The sequence below is a fragment of the Mustela nivalis genome, assembly GCF_964662115.1.
Source record: "Mustela nivalis genome assembly, chromosome: 13".
NCBI classification, from domain to species: domain Eukaryota; kingdom Metazoa; phylum Chordata; class Mammalia; order Carnivora; family Mustelidae; genus Mustela; species Mustela nivalis.
In genome coordinates, this window is record NC_139032.1 from 56,902,307 (window position 1) to 56,920,122 (window position 17,816).

At 39.2% G+C, this 17,816-nt stretch overlaps 1 protein-coding gene across 14 annotated transcripts in view; it reads right to left on the reverse strand.

Annotated features, from left to right (window-relative positions):
• The window catches only part of UBAP2 (ubiquitin associated protein 2), a 132,979-nt gene that overhangs the window by 42,193 nt on the left and 72,970 nt on the right, over positions 1-17,816 (reverse strand). For all 14 annotated transcript variants that reach the window (XR_014301688.1, XR_014301689.1, XM_082694586.1 and 11 more), the window contains 2 exons: positions 7,949-8,003; positions 6,169-6,272 (listed from right to left, as the gene is read on the reverse strand). Coding sequence is in view for 12 of the 14 variants with exons in the window: in XM_082694586.1 (XP_082550712.1) it covers positions 6,169-6,272; positions 7,949-8,003 (159 nt within the window). In the remaining 2 variants the exon portion in view is untranslated. The remainder of the gene's footprint in view (positions 1-6,168; positions 6,273-7,948; positions 8,004-17,816) is intronic.

Sequence of the window (17,816 nt, forward strand, 5' to 3'; positions counted from 1 at the left end):
ATTGTGAATATATGCTTTCATACCAGGAATGTATGAGTTCCAGTTATTCTGCCACCTTCACTAATACCTGGTAGCGTTAGTTTCCTTCCATAGCCATTTATTGTTTTAGATTTTTTTTAAAGAGTATTTATTTGACACAAAGAGGGAGAGAAAGAGAAACAAGCAGGCAGAGCAACAGGCAGAGGAAGAGGGAGAAAGAGGCTCCCCGAACAGAAGGAGGCCCAATCCCAGGGCTCCATCCCAGGACTCTAGGATCCTGACCTGAGCTGAAGGTAGCCACTTAACCTAATGAGCTACCCAGGTGCCCCTAGATTTTTTTTTTTTTTAAAGTAACCTCTACAGCAAACATAAAGCATGAACCTATAACTCCAAGATGTTCGCATGTTCTACTGATTAAGCCCATCAGGCACACCTCTAAAGCCATTTTTATTAATGAAAAATGGCCACCTATTATGTTTTAATTTGATTTCTCCTACAACCAATGACAATGAGCACATTTTTATCTTCCTCTCTGAAGTATCTGTTCAAACTTTTTGCTCATTTTTTAAATAACTTTATTTTAAAATAACTACATTCACTAGAAGTTATCCATCAACCTAATGATTACATGCCCCATAATTAATAGCAAAACAACAATTAAAAAAAAAAAAAAGGCACAGGGGCACCTGGATGGCTCAGTCGGTTAAGCATCTATCTGCCTTCGGTTCAGGTCATGATCCCAGGGTCCTAGAGTCCCACGTCAGGATCCCTGCTCAGCGGGGAATCTGTTTCTCCCTCTTGCCTACTGTTCCACCTGCTTGTACCCTCTCTATCAAATAAATTAAAACAAAACAAAACAAAAACTGGCATAGATACAAAGTGTGTGTATGATTCTAGGTCATCTTTTTATTTTGGTAAAATACACTTAAGGGGCGCCTGGGTGGCTCAATGGGTTAAAGCCTCTGCCTTCCACTCACGTCATGATCTCAGGGTCCTGGGATCGAGCCCGGCATCGGGCTCTCTGCTCTGCGGAGAGCCTGCTTCCCTCCCCCCACCGCCCCCCGCCCCCTGCCCGCCTCCCTGCCTACTTGTGATCTCTGTCAAATAAATAAAGAAAAATCTTAAAAAAAAAAAAAAAAAACTTGAAAGAGACATTCCCCCCACCAAAAAACCTTACCACATTAACCCATCTTAGTAGAACTCATTACCATTAAGTTTATTCACAATGTTATACAAACCAACACCACTATCCATTTCCACAACTTTTTCATTTTTTGTTCATTTTTAATTGCTCTTTTATCGGGCTGCTTGTTTTCTTATGAGTTAAGAATTCTTTTTATATTCTGTGTACAAATCCCTTTTCAAATGGGGGTTTGGAGGTGCCTGGCTGGCTCAGTCAGTAAAGCATGTGACTCTTTTTTTTTTTTTTTTTTTTTTTTTTTTTTTTAAAGATTTTATTTATTTATTTGAAAGACGGAGATCACAAGTAGGCAGAGAGGCAGGCAGAGAGAGAGAGAGAGGGAAGCAGGCTTCCTGCGGAGCAGGGAGCCCGATGCGGGGCTCGATCCCAGGACCCTGAGATCATGACCCGAGCCAAAGGCAGCAGCCCAAACCACTGAGCCACCCAGGCGCCCCAAGCATGTGACTCTTGATCTCTGTGTTGCAGGTTCAGACCCCAGGTTGGGTGGAAAGATTATTTAAAAATAAAATACAAAAAATGGGAGTTTTATATATTTCCTCCTAAACTATGCCTTGTCCTTTCATCTTATTTTCTTCTCAAGAACCAAGTTTTTCTTTCATAACTTGTGCTTCTTGTGTCCTATGTAAGAAATCTTGCCTAACCCAGGGTGACCTGAGAATTGCCCCTGTATTTTCTTCGGAAGTTGTCCTTTCCAGTTTCACATTTAGAACTATTACCTACTTGATTTATTTTTTTGTGTGTAGGACAGTATAATACATACCACTAAACTGCCTTGAAACTATTGTTCTAAATCAATTCATTAGCCATCTATCTGTTGGTTTATTCTAGATATGCTATTACATAATTGATCAGCCTCAATGCTTTGCCAAATCCACAGATCATTGTAGCTTTGGATTAACTTTTTAAGGGGCACCTGGATGGCTCAATGGGTTGAGCTTCCAACTCTTGGTTTCGGCTCAGGTCATCATTTCAGGGTCATAAGAGAGAGCCCATGTTGGGTTCCATGCTGCATAAGGAGCCTACTTAAGATTCTATCTCCCCACCCCCACCCCCCAAAAAAGATTCTATCTCTTCCTCTGCTCCTCTTCCCCCCAGTCACATAAAGTAACTTTTGAAATCAAGGAGTATGATCTAAGCTTTGCTGTTCTTTTTCAAAATTCTTTGGGCTATACCAGTTTCTGTATTTTTCTATAAAAACTTTATTTTTAAGAACATTTTATTTGTTTGCCAGAGAAAGAGAAAGAATAGAGCGTGTGTGTGCAAGAGCATAAGCAGGGGGGAGTGGCAGACAGAGGGAGAAGCAGGCTCCACGCTAATCAAGGAGTCTGATGCAGGACTCCATCCCCAAATCCTGGGATCATGACCTTAGCTAAAGGCAAAGGCTTAACCAACTGAGCTACTCAGGGATCTCCTCTACAAAAACTTTAAAATCAAGTTGTCCATTTACACTACAAAAGTCTGCGAGGATTTTTTCAAAGACTTTATTTATTTGAGAGAGAGAGCACAAGCAGGAAAGGGGCAGAGAGAAACGGACTCCACACTGGGCAGAGAGCCTAATGTGGGGCTTAATCCCAGGACTCTGGGATCATGATCTGAACCGAAGGTAGATGCCCAACAGACTGAGCCAACCAGGTGCCCCTGCTAAGATTTTTATTAAATTCATACTGCACCCAAATACCACTTTGAGAAAAAATAACTTTTTAATGATATATTGAGTGATCCAGTTCATAAATACTGAGTATCTCTCTCCTTTCTAAGGTCTTGATATTTCTCATTAAGATGCGTAATTCTCAACATACAAATATTACACACACTTTGATTTAATAAAAGTATTTCATGGTTCTGTAATACTATAAACGGTACTTTTTTTCCTTTTTAATTCTCATTTGCAATTGTTCATTGCTAGCAAAGAAACACAGTCTTGATTTTAGGAGTGGTCACACAAGTACATGCATTTGTTCGTCTTCACCTACTTGGGCCCTTTAAAAAGGAGAAATATTATTGCCTATGAAATATATCTCAACAAACCTGACATTTTAAAAAACTAGCAAGAAAAATTTTCACAAGGTGCACTACCACGAATTAATACGACCAGAGCCAGTAAAAACCAAATTTCACAACAGTGAAAGTTGAAATATATAAAAATGGTATATCCTTCCATTTATTTCTTGAAACTTCTGATTATGTATCTTAAACATAAGATTTTACATTTTACATTTTCATAGGTATAAGTCTTATCATCCTGCTTATTATTAGACTTCTTCCTAAGCATTTAATGTTTTTTGAGGCTCATTATTTTTTCCATTTTCTCTTTGTTGATGGTTTATAGAGATATATGTATCTATTGAACTTCTACCTAGTACCTTTTAAAACTTCCTTCTTTTGGGGTGCCTGGGTGACTCAGTCGTTTAGCATCTGCCTTCAGCTCAGGTCAAGATCTCAGGGTCCTGGGATCAAGCCCCGCATCGGGTTCCCTGCTCAGCGGGAAGCCTGCTTCTCCCTCTCCCACTCCCACTGCTTGCGTTCCCTCTCTCGCTGTGTCTCTCGTCAAATAAATAAATAAAAGCTTAAAAAAAAATCCCCTTATTTTAATATTTAACTAGATTTTTATATCACTGCCAGGAATGACAGGTTTTTCCTCTCTTTCCAACCCTTCTGACTTTTTTCATTCCTTACTACAATAACTACAACCTCTAGTATACTGGCATATGGAAACATTAAGAACAGGGGCACCTGAGTAGCTTGGCCATCGTGATCCCAAGGTCCTGGATCGAGCCCTACATCAGGCTCCCTGCTTGGAGGGAAGCCTGCTTCTCCCTCTCCCACGCCCCCTGCCTATGTTCCTGCTCTTGCTATCTCTGTCAAATAAATAAAACCTTTAAAAAAGAAAAAAAAGAAAAAAAAAAGGAACAGTAGAGAAAAAATATTTAACACATCACCATTAACCGTAACACTTGCTTTAAGTTTTGTAGATATCCCCTACCTGATTAAGGAAATTTCCTTGCATTCCAGATTTGCCAGTTTTTTTTTTTTAAATCAGAAAAAAGATGTCGGGTTTTGTCAAATGCTTTTCCTTATTGAAATGATAAGAATGTTTAGCTTTACTCAGTTGAAGCATGAACACAAGGCACCTGGATAGCTCAGGGGGTTAAGCCTCTGCCTTCAGCTCAGGTCATGATCTCAGGTTACTGGAATCCAGTCCCACATCACGCTCTCTGCTCAATGGGGAGCCTGCTTCCCCCTCTCTCTGCCTCCCTCTCTGCCTACTTGGGATCATTCTCTGTCAAATAAATAAAATCTTAAAAAAAAAAAAAAAAAAGTATGAATAAAACATTTTTTTGAGATATAATTCATACAGCATAAAATCCACTCGTTCAAGGTACACAATTGAGAAGCGTTTAGTATATTCACAAGCTGCACAACAATCATGACTATCTATTCCAGAATATTTTCATCACTCCCAAGAAGAAATCTTGAACCCATTAGTAGTCACTCCCCATTTTTCCCAAACATTCCCAACCCTATGCAACCAAAAGTCTACTTCTATTTATCTGCCTGATCTGCATATTTCATACAAAAGAAATCACACAATATAAAATATGTGGTCCTTTATGCCTGGCTTCTTTCACTCAGCATGTCTTTAAGATTCCTCCACATTGCAGTATATATCAGCACTTCATTCCTTCTAACAGTAGAATGAACATTCCATTGTATGGATAATATACCACATTTTACTCATCCATTCACCCACTGAAGGACATTTGTTTTGACATTTTTGACTGCTATGAATTATACTTCTATAAACATCTGTACACAAGGTTTTTACATAAAGCTAGGTCTTCCATTCCCTTGAGTATATATCTAGGAGGTGACTGGTTTTTTAATGTTAAAGAAACTTGACTACCAAAAATACATTTAACATGCCATGAAGTTATTATCCATTTTTATCTTACTGAATGGTTTTCCAGTATTTTGGCTTAAATTTTTACATCTGTAAAAATCTGTGTTGAAGAGAAAGATTAACCTGCAATTTCAAATGTTAGCACAAGATTTATTGACATGAAGTATCTTACAATCTTTTAATATCTGATATTAATTATAATTGTAATTACTATTGTAATTATAATAAAATATAAATTTTATTTATATGCTACATGTTACAATTGTAACTACAATTATAATTAATATCAATATCCCTTTTATCACTCCTATAACCAATTAAGTATGCTTCTTCTCCTTCTGTTGATCAGTCTCAGAGTAAGCTCATCAATTTTACTCATCTTTTCAAATTACCATTTTTATAACGTTTGATGATCCTCTATAATATCTTTGATTTCTAGTTCACTGATTTTGTTTCTGTGGTGGTGGCACAGTCCTATTTTTTTTTACCATGACAGGTATTACACAGAAGTTTGCTTTTATATTATTTATTGAACTATACTTTTATATTTGTGGTTAAAATTAATGAATTGTCAAAACAGATTTTTATAAATCCAAGAGCTAATATATATACGTTACCATGAAAAAAATCCCAGGAGCTCTATTAAATAAACATGCCAATAACCAAGTATTTAGCCATGAATTTCCAAAATGAAACTATCCAAAAACATCAGGCTACAGAAAAAATCTGCAAAAGCAATTGATGCCCAAATTTACCTATCATCCACTACGTTATGTGGCCAAACTTCTAATGGTAATTTTCAGTAACAAGTCCTTATATGTATCTCTGACACAATGAGATTTGAGTGATTTTGTACTGACTTACACAGATTAATTAAAGGCTCAGGATCCCTCAGAGTACAGAAGGAAAAAAAATCAAGTACTTTATGGTCAATGAGATTTTTAAGTGAGACTCTGGAGGTAAGAACCGGCTAATACTCTCAGCGGTAGGACAGCAGCCTGTTTTTTCATTCTCCTCCATGGGCACCACACCTTTGTATGTTAAAGACTCAAACATTAAAAACACATCTTTGACAACAGACACTTACCAGTTCCCTCATCTGCACCATTATGAGTAGCTTCCCAAACTACTGGCTTTGTAACGCACTCATCTACAGATGGAGAATCTGAATAGTCCGCAGGATTAAATGTCCTTGGGTTTGAAAAAAATAAAAAATTAAGGTAATCCAACAATTGCCTAAGTCACAAGGTCAACCATACATCAACTTCCCCCCACATCCAAAAAACACCCTGTCCTTTCTAAAAGCCACCTTAAGAAACTTCAAACTCCTTCTATTTAATTATGGCTATGTCTTCTGGCGATCAGGACACAGATCTTCTGAAAAGCAGTGACTGACTAGGGACCTTCCATAAACTCTTGTATGACGCCCGTATTTCCCTAAATTGCTGCCCTCTGCATCCTAAAACAGATAAGCACAACTATAATTGTATTAGGAAGAATAAGGGCTCTAATGAAAAGCTCCCTTAAAAACTAAGGCCAGGGACGCCTGGGTGGCTCAGTTGGTTAAGCAGCTGCCTTCAGCTCAGGTCATGATCCCAGCGTCCTGGGATCGAGTCCCACATCGGGCTCCTTGCTCAGCAGGGAGCCTGCTTCTCCCTCTGCCTCTGCCTGCCATTCTGTCTGCCTGTGCTCGCTCTCACTCTCTCTCTCTGATAAATAAATAAAATCTTAAAAAAAAAAAAACTAAGGTCAGACTTCAACAGTCTTTTCTTCCCAAGTCAGAAGCAGGATTCTTTTAGTACATCTGAAGAAAATGTTCCATTCAGGGTTTTTATTCCATTAAAATTCTAAACACCCATGATTCAGAAGTCTAACTAAAACCAAATTAATACTATTTCTAAAATTTGAGAACACAATTTAAAATTTTTTTCAGATTTACGGAGATTATCATTAACAAAGAAAAAAAAATCACTAAAGAATATTTTTTAAAGTAAACCACAAAATCTACTAAATAGTCTAAAGCGACTGGGCTGGGCACATAAAGTATGTTAAAGTGTTCCAGCAAGTCTGCACCCTATGTATTCATCCTTCCTTCATCCACAATGACCTCATTCAAGAAACAGAAATGGCAAGAGATATCACGAAGTCAGCAAACACCTCCCCATTCCCCCAAAGCTGCTCTGGAGCTAGGGAAGAGACAAAAGGGTTTGGCTAGAACCAATTCCCTTCCTTTCTTGACTGTCTTATACAGATGGCTTCTGCAGGAAGCTTAAAAACTTTACCTAAGTTTTAGAAGCAGCAAAAGGTAGAAGAATAACCAAAAATTATGAATAAACAACAGATTACACTACCTACGGGGGCGGCGGGGGGGGGGGGGGACTATCACTTTTACATACATAACCATTGCATTATTCAAAGAAAATTACGGATTTATCAACATAACTCTTAGGCAATGGTCTTCAACTAGGGGTGACTGTGCACCTCCCTCCCAAGGAACATCTAACAATATCAGAAGTCATTTTTTGATCATTACAACTTGAGGAAGAGTGCTACTGACCTCTAGTAGGGAGAGGCCAGGGATGCTGCTAAACATCCTATAATATGAAGGATACTGCACCACTTCAACAACCTATTATTAAATCTAAAATGTCAACAGAGCCAAGCACAGAAATTCTGCTCTAAAGTCCACTGTGATACTATTTTATTTGTACTATTTATTCACTTTTTCACTATTTCCTCTTTTTAATACAGAATTAACATCAGACTCACCAGGATAAATAAACTGGGTGCAGGACAGAGGAAGAAAAACATTGGGAGTAATAACTAGAGAGGGTAGTAACTATAAATATAGGATGGCTCAGACTTACCCCATGCCTTGGGTTGAGAATCTTCCTGCCCCTCTCCCTCTTCCACGTCCAAATCCTTAAAAACAAAATAGTACTGTTAAATAGTATTTATGTCCTGCACAATCATAATTCTACCAACTTCATTCTCTTATGCACCCACCCAAACACCACTGTCATTGTACCCAACAGCACCAACATTCCTATCCAGTGCCCCCAATCTGCCGGTCCCTAATGACACAACTATAAACACAGTTACTGATTTTGAAGGACAGAAGGGATTTAATTCTGCTTGTATAGTACTCGTGATATGCAGCAGCTTAACACAGGCAGCTTATATTACTAACTATTCAGGGGTGCCTGAGTGACTCAGTTGGTTAAGCATCCTACTCTTGGTTTCCGCTCAGGTCATAATCTCAGAGTTGTGGGATCAAGCCCCGCATCAGTTCTGTGCTCAGCACAGAGTCAGGTTATCTCTTCCCCGCTGCTCCTCACCCTGCAACCCACCTTCCAGGCTTGCGGATACACACACACACTCTCCCTCAAATATGTAAAATCTTTTAAAAAAAGGAAAAGGACAATTTTATTCAGCAACTCTCCAGTTTTTCTTAATATCCCAAGCTGTGGACTGAAGACATAAATGCAAAAGCTGTAACTATACAACTCTTGGAGAAAATATAGCACAAAAACTTCATGACACTGAATCTGTAATGATTTTTTTTTAAATAGGATACCAAAGATACAGGCAAAACAAACAGACATTAGATTTGTGCATCAAAGACATCTATAGGGCGCCTGGGTGGCTCAGTGGGTTAGGCCTCTGCCTTCCACTCGCTCAGGTCATGATCTCAGCATCCTGGGATCAAGGTCTGCATCAGGCTCTCTGCTCAGCAAGGAGTCTGCTTCTCCCTCTCTCTGCCTGCCTCTCTGCCTACTTGTGATCTCTATTTCAAATAAATAAATAAGAATCTTAAAAAAAAAAAAAAAGACATCTATAGGTGCCCCTGGGTGGCTCAGTCAGTTAAGTCTGCCTTCAGCTCAGGTCACCATCTCAGGGTCCTGGGATGGAGCCCCACATAGGGCTTCCTGCTCAGCAGGGACTCTGCCTCTCCTTCTGCCCCTCCCCACCCCCACTCATACTCCCTACTTCTCTCTCACAAATAAATAAAATCTTCAGGAAAGAAAAAAAAGACACTATATCGGGGTGACAGCTACCTCAGTCAGTAGAGCATACAACTCTCAATCCTGGGATTTTAAGTTAGAGTCCCATGCTGGGTGTACAGATTACTTAAAAATAAAATCTTAAAAAAAAAAAAAAAAAAAAAAAGATAATGAGGTACCTGCGTAGCTCGCTCACTCATATGAACTATACTGTATGTGAATTCTATCTCAAGAAGCTATTATTGCTCTAAAGTTGCCAAGAAAGAAAGCAGGAGAAAAAACACAACTAACTGCTCTTGATAGGTGGACTCATGCATACTCTTTGTAAGAAAAGAAAATTGATTTCAAATTCACACAATGCCAAAAGGCACTTATGGTGGTTAAATATTAAGAAAATAGCGCAAGATCTTAAAGGGGGATGCTGCTCAGAAATTATTAAATAAACCTGGAATTCTTGAGCCAAAAAGCAAGCTGTTCATGAGAAAAAGGAATTTATAAAAGAAACACATAGCCTAGGCAAAAATTCAAGAAATCTTACAAGTACCCTGGAAAAAGTCTGTTATCAACTACATACCTCTGTCAAAAGCTGCACCCAGGGATGCCTGGGTGGCTCAGTTGGTTAAGCAGCTGCCTCCGGCGTCCTGGGATCAAGTCCCACATCGGGCTCCTTGCTCAGCAGGGAGCCTGCTTCTCCCTCTGCCTCTGCCTGCCATTCTGTCTGCCTATGCTCGCTCTCTCTCCCTCTCTCTCTCTGATAAATAAATAAAATCTTAAAAAAAAAAAAAAAAGCTGCACCCAAGTACTGATCACAAACATGCCAAATATCCTAAGTAGATTTTATTTATAAATTTTTTTAAAGATTTTTATTTATTTATTTATTTGACAGACAGGTCACAAGTAGACAGATAGGCAGGCAGAGAGAGAGAGGAGGAAGTAGGCTCCCTGCTGAGCGGAGAGCCCGATGTGGGACTCAATCCCAGGACCCTGAGATCATGACCTGAGCTGAATGAAGGCAGAGGCTTTAACCCACTGAGCCACCCAGGTGCCCCTAAGTAGATTTTAAAAAGTCAAATCCATTATTCCCAGAAATTTTTACAAGATAACAAAACTGTTTTTTTCTATTTACCTGGCTAGTAACACTACCAGTAACATTGTTTTCTGTGTATATATGATTTCCCTACACTGTTATCTGGTACAAACAGCTATTTCTGTCTAATAGCTCATAATAAAGATTCGGGGTCTTTTAATTAAAACAAAAACAAAAATACAAGACTAAAGAATATTATCAAAAAGAATAAACCAATATTAGGATACTTGCTATCTTTTTCCCTAGAGGTCTCTCTAGGGACTCTGTATCACATCTTTGTTGAATGCTCAAGTTTTCAGTTGTTTAATGTTTATGTTTTTTACCCTGGGAGCTTGAACAGAAAAGTTGCTCATTTCCCTTGAAAAAGCCTTAACACAGAAAACAGGCAATCGCCTTTAGTGGAGGCAGAACCTAACTGCAGACATTCCCCACCACCCCAGTACCCAACATGTGTGACCTAAATAAAAGCTAGAAGGGACAGTGATCCTAATCTAAGATGACAGAAAGCAATCCCTTTCCCTCATTCCCGTAAGACTATATGGAGAACTTTGCTAACAGCCAAATGTGCCAGAAACGGTGTCATCCTGAATTTGTTACTGCACACTCTGAGTCACGACATGAAACATCTCTTAGGTCCTGACTAGTTCTAAGGCTTTTTTGTATAGACAAAAATTTCCAAATTTTCATGACTGGTTCAATGATAAATACAGTTGCCATGTTGACTATCAGTTGCCTCCATGCCCAGAGAACTATTCAGCCCATACCAACAGCAGGGCATCTCTGGGGCTTGCCGGACTCAGAGACTTGGGAGTCAAGCAAGTTCTGCCTTTCTGTCCCTAGATTAGAGTATATTCTCAGACAGCAATATGCCTTTCCAAACTTCAAGCAGCATAAACAAGTTAAATGATAATAGCAAAATCTCTCTGGGATTCAGTGAGGAATAGAGCTTAGAATCCACCCTCGTATCACATATATTAGCTTGTCCTTAGCAAAGAAGTCTGATTCTAAATGTGTTATGGAGACACCTGGGTGGCTCAGTCATTTGACCGGCAGACTTGATTTTAGCTCAGGTCATCAGGGTTCTGAGACTGAGCCCCAGCAAAGCTCTGTACTCACAGCAGGGAGTCTCCTTGAGCTTCTCTCTCCCTCTCCCTCTGCGTGCTCCCTGTCCCCATCCCCACCCCCCACACCCTGCTCCCAGCACTCTGTGTTGAGCGCAGAGCCAGACATGAGGCTCAAACCCATGACCCCAGACCATGATCTGAGTGGAAATCAAGACCCACCCAGGCACCACAATTTTTTAAATCATTTAAAAAATAACGAATAAAGGTATTACACTAAATGTTTCAGGAATTAATGGACTCTAAAACTAGTATATAAGGAGTGATTTTTTTCTTAAAGGATACTTAAGAAATACTTCAAACCCTTGGTGCTGCACCCTACCCTGCCACTAGCTGAAGGTATTAGTACAATGAAGAGCCATACCCTAAATGTCATGCATCCTGCTTGGCAGGGACTGACTGGATTCCATCTCCTCCTCCATGAAAAGAGACACCCCCCACTTTGGACTGAGTAAGCTTACCCTTTTGTGATGACAATTTTATTTTTTTTTATTTCACTTAAAATCAATTAATTAACACAGAGTTTATTATTGGTTTCTGAGGGAGAGGTCAGTGATTCATCAATCTTATATAATACCCAGTGCTCGTGACAGAATGTGCCCTTTTTAATGCCTATCACCCCATCCCTCCCCCTACCACCCCTCCAGCAATCTTCAGTTTGTTTCCTATAGTTGTCTCATATGGTCTGTAGCCTTCTCTGATTTGGTATTTTATGTTTCCCTCCCATCCCTTGTGGAGACAATTTTAGAAACTCCCAGGGTGTACCTGGGTGGCTCAGTTGGTTAGGTATCTGCCTTTGGCTCAGGTCATGATCTCAAAGAGTTCTGGGATCAAGTCCCACCTGCAATTCCCACATGCAACTCCCCGCTCAGCAGGGAAGTCTGCTACTCCCTCTCCCTCTGTTCCTCCCCCACCCCTTGCTTGTGCTCTCTCAAATAAATCTTTATGGGGGAAAAAAAAAAAATTCCCCAACTGGAAGATAATTTCTCCTAAGCCCCATTACAGGCAGGGCTGTTCAGGATGGTTCAAGGAAAAACCCCAATTCAAATTAGCTAATGCAAGACAGGCAAAATTAGTTTTATATAACTGGGGTAGTTTGAGGGATAGGCATTCTTGAATCCAGGGATAGAAAACACATATAAAAAAGGATATTTATATAATCTTAGTACTCCCCTCAAAAAATATTCATTAATTACAAAGTGCAGGGTAGTAACTTCAAGGAGAAACTGGGCAGAAGCTACTGTTCTTAAATAAGAAATCAAAACTAACACTAGCAATGGGATAAACCTTTATCATGTGCCCTCTAATGTGATCCACATTTTGTGGTATTCCTGTCAAAAATAAGTAACAGGTTAACTATACTGGCATTAAAATAAAATTTAAAACCACCAAATAACATCAATGTATTCATGAAGCTTCTCAGACTGATATTAAAGGACATTCTACAAGACAGTCCCTATGCTTCAAAAGCATTAACGCCATGAAATAACCAAGATTATTCCAGACTGATGAACTATTTTAGATTGAATGACACTAAAAAGAGACATGAGAGCCAAATACAATGTGTGATACTGGACTGGATCCTAGACCAGAATACCTTTTTGCTATAAGGAACATTACAGGATAACTTTTCAGTAAGGCCTGTAAATTGCATCAATAGTAATTTCCTGTTTTTATCACTGTAAGATACCTCCATGAGAGAGGTTTTTTCCCTCCCTTAGGAGATATACACTAAAATATTAAGGGGTAAAATGGCATTATGTTGGAATTTACATTTAAAGGTTTTGGAAAAGAAAAAAACAAGAAAAATACACACACACACACACACACACACACACACACACAGAAAAACAATGAAAAAAATAGTGAAACATCAAAATTCAGGAAATCTGAGTACCCATTACACAATTCTATCATACTTTATTTCAAGGTAAAATGTTAAAGCTGCACCCTGAGCATTTCTGTGTATATGTCATATTCCAATAAGTAGTTTTTAATTCTGTTAAAAAAAAAAATCCAAGTTGTTTTCCATATTTACATTAGCTGCTCCTTCTACACAGAATATTTCTACCCAGATTTTCACATGGCTTTATTCCTCCTCAGCAACCTCCTCAGGTCACTCAATCTAAAGATGACCCTACTAGATGACAAAGCTGGCTTAGCCGGTAAAGCATAAGATTCCTGATCTAGGAGTTTTGAGTTCAAGCCCCACATTGGGTGTACAGATTTGTTACTAAAAGAAATTAAAAACAAACAGACGTAATAATGAAGACCCCACTTGACAGCTGATCACCAATCATTTTCTTAAGTCAAACACTGATTTTACTTGACTGTCTCTTATCCTTCCCACCCCATATGTAAGGGACCATGCCTTACTCCCAGCATTATCTGCAACAATAAAACAGGTATTTAAGTATTAGTTGTTGTAGCACCAAAGAAATAAGAAACAATTATAAGAACATATTATGAGCAACTATATGCTAACAAACTGGACAATCTGGAAGAAATGGATGCATTCCTAGAGACATATAAACTACCAAAACTAAAACAGGAAGAAATAGAAACCCTGAACAGACCCATAACCAACAAGGAAACTGAAGCAGTAATCAAAAATCTCCCAACAAACAAGAGTACAGGGCCAGCTGGCTTCCCAAGGCAATTCTACCAAACATTTAAAGAAGAATACATAGCTATTCTTCTGAAACTGTTCCCCCGCAAAAACAAACCAGAAATAGAAGGAAAACTTCCCGACTCTTTTTATGAGGCCAGCATTACCTCGATCCCAAAAGCAGACAAAGACCTCACCAAAAAGGATGATTATCACTATCAATTATCAATATCACTGATGAACATGAATGAAAAAATTCTCAACAAAAGGCGCCTGGGTGGCTCAGTGGGGGTTAAGCCTCTGCCTTTGGCTCAGGTCATGATCGAGCCCTACATCGGGCTCTCTGCTCAACAGGGAGCCTGCTTCCCTTCCTCTCTCTCTGCCTGCCTCTCTACTTGTGATCTCTGTCTGTCAAATAAATAAATAAAATCTTAAAAAAAATTCTCAACAAAATACTAGCAAATAGGATCCAAGAGTACATTAAAAGAATTATTAACCACTACAAAGTAGGATTTATTCCTGGGCTACAAGGTTGGTTGAACACCCATAAATCAATCAATATGATACACTACATTAAAGAAGGACAAGAACCGTATGATACTCTGAACAGATGCAGAAAAAGCACTGGACAAAGTACAGCGTTCTTTCTTGATTCAAACTCTTCACAGTGCTGGGATAGAGGATCCATACCTAAATATCATATAAGCCATCTATGAAAAACCCACAGTGAGTATCATTCTCAATGGGGAAAAACTGAGAGCTTTTTCCCTAAGGTCAGGAACATGGCAGGGATGTCCACTATTGCCACTGCTATTCAACAAAGTACTAGAAGTCCTAGCCTCAGCAATCAGACAACAAAAAGAAATAAAAGGCATCCAAATCGGCAAAGCAGAAGTCAAACTCTCACTCACTGCAAATGACATGATACTTTATGTGGAAAACCCAAAAGACTACACCCCAAAATTGCAAGAACTCATACATACAGGAATTGAGTAAAGTGGTAGGATATAAAATCAATGCACAGAAATCAGTACCATTTCTACAGACCCAGCAATGAGACAGCAGAAAGAAAATTAAGGAGCTGACCCCATTTATATTTACACCCAAAATCGTAAGACACCTAGGAATAAATCTAACCAAAGAGGCAAATGATGTGACTCAGAAAACTATAGACTACTCATGAAAGAAACTGAGGAAGACACAAGAAATGGAAAAACATTCCACGCTCATGGACTGGAAGAACAAATATTGTTAAAATATCTATGTTGCCTAGAACTGTCTATACATTTAATGCAATCTCTATCAAAATACCATCAACTTTTTTCACAGAAATGGAACAAATAACCTTAAAATTTGTATGAAACCAGAAAAGACCCCAAAAAGCCACAGGAAGGTTAAAAAAGAAAACCAGAGCTGGTGGCATCACAATTCTAGACTCCAGGCTCTATTACAAAGCTGTAATCATCAAGACGGAATGGTAGTGGCACAAAAACAGACACATAGATCAAGGGAACAGAACAGAGAACCAAGAAATTAATCCTCAACTCTATAGTCAACTAATCTTCAACAAATGAGGAAAGAATATCCAACAGAAAAAAGTCTCTTTAACAAATGGGTGTTGGGAAAATTGGACAACCACATGCAGAAGAATGAAACTGGACCATTTCCTTATACCATACACAAAAATAGACTCAAAATGGATGAAAGACCTAATCTGAGACAGGAATCCATCAAAATCCTTGAGGAGAATGTAGGCAGCAACCTCTTCCACCTGGGCCCTAGCAACTTCTTCCTAAAGACATTGCCAAAGGCAAGGGAAGCAAGGACAAAAATAAACTATTGGGACCGAATCAAGATAAGCTTTTACACAGGGGCGCCTGGGTGGCTCAGTGGGTTAAGCCGCTGCCTTCGGCTCGGGTCATGATCTCAGAGTCCTGGGATCGAGTCCTGCAACGGGCGCTCTGCTCAGCGGAGAGCCTGCTTCCCTCTCTCTCTCTGTCTGGCTGCCTCTCCGTCTACTTGTGATTTCTCTCTGTCAAATTAATAAATAAAATCTTAAAAAAAAAAAAAAAAAAAAGCTTTTGCACAGCAAAGAAAACAGTCAACAAAACCAAAAGACAGGGGCGCCTGGGTGGCTCAGGTCACGGTCCCAGGGTCCTGGGATCAAGACCCACGTAGGGCGCTCTGCTAAGCGGGGAGCCTGCTTCCTCCTCCCTCTCTCTCTGCCTGCCTCTCTGCATCCTTGTGATCTCTGTCCATAAAAACAAACAAACAAACAAAAAAACAAAAGACAATCAACAGAATGGGAGAAGGTATTTGCAAATAACATGTCAGACAAAGGGCTAGTATCCAAAATCTATGAAGAACTTACCAAATTCAACACCCAAGGAACAAATAATCTAATCAAGAAATGGGCAAAAGACATGAACAGACATTTCTGCAAAGAAGACATACAAATGGCCTACAGACACATGAAAAAGCAGTATCACTCAACCATCAGGGAAATACAAATCAAAACCATAATGAAATACCATTTCACATCAGCAAGAATGGCTAAAATTAACAAGTCAGTAAATGGCCCAGTGAGAATGGTTGAAATTAACAAGTCAGTATTAAGCACAGATGTTGTTGGCAAGGATGCGGAGAAAGGAGAACCCTCCTACACTTTGGTGGGAATGCCAGCTGGGGCAGCCACTCTGGGAAACAGTAATGGAGGTTCCTCAAAAAGTTGAAAATAGGGCTAGCCTATGACCCAGCAATTGCACTACTGGGTATTTACCCCAAAGATACAAATACAGTGATTTGAAGAGGCACATGCACCCCAATGTTTATAGCAGCAATGTCCACAACAGCCAAACTATGGAAAGAGCCCAGATGTCCACTGACAAATGAATGGATAAAGATGTGGTGTGTAGGGGAAAAAAAAAAGATGTGGGGTGTGTGTATACACACACACACACACACACACACACACACAGGAGTTCAAGCCCCAAATAGGGCATAGAGCTTACTTTAAAAATAAATGAGTGAACAAAATACATAAATATACTAATACAGACTCCAAAAAATACTGCCTATATATATTATTCCCTATGAAACAATAAATTTCTCTCTACTTATCTCTTGCCTACTTTTCAGAGTGGTTGAAAAAACACATTTTAGTTATTCCCTCATCCTGTGAATATAAATGGCCAATACCAACAAGGAACATTCCTTGAAATGTAGTTCCAGAAGTCCTAGGAACAGTCAGCAGGACTGTCAACCTTTTACCACTGAAAAGCTATTAAAGGGCCTGCTGGTAAACATTACTTGCCGGACATTTCAGTAATTCAGCTTTAACCCAAATCCTTGGCCAAGTTTTTATTTATGTGAGAGAGAGAGAAAGCAGGCTAGCGCACCATGAGCAGGTGAAGGAGCAGAGGGAGAAGCTGACTCCCTGCTAAGCAGGGAGCCCGATGTAGGACTTAATCCCAGGACCCTGAGACCATAACGGTGAGCCAAAGGCAGATGCTTAACCAAATGAGCCACCCAGGTGCCCCTCCAATACCTAAAAATCTTACAAAAACAAAAAACCCACTCTAAAAGAATAATTTTCAAGGAGATCCGAGTCACATCTGGCGGCTCTTCATTTTTGTATAAACATACTATCTAGTGAGGTCAGCTAATATAGCCAAGAACAAAGGCCAAAAAAAAAAAAGTTTGTTTTTTAGGTGGTTTTAGATCTAGCTATTGTGAAAGACTTTGACCAGGAAAATTAAATTTAAATTCTTCTACACACACACTTCATTCACATGGACTGTATTTTTTATTGTTTGCATTCTGTTCTTATTCACTGTTAAATTTACCAACCAATGAGGAAAACTGTATGAATAATCACCAAACAGTCCAAAAAAAAGAACATGAAGATGTGACAGT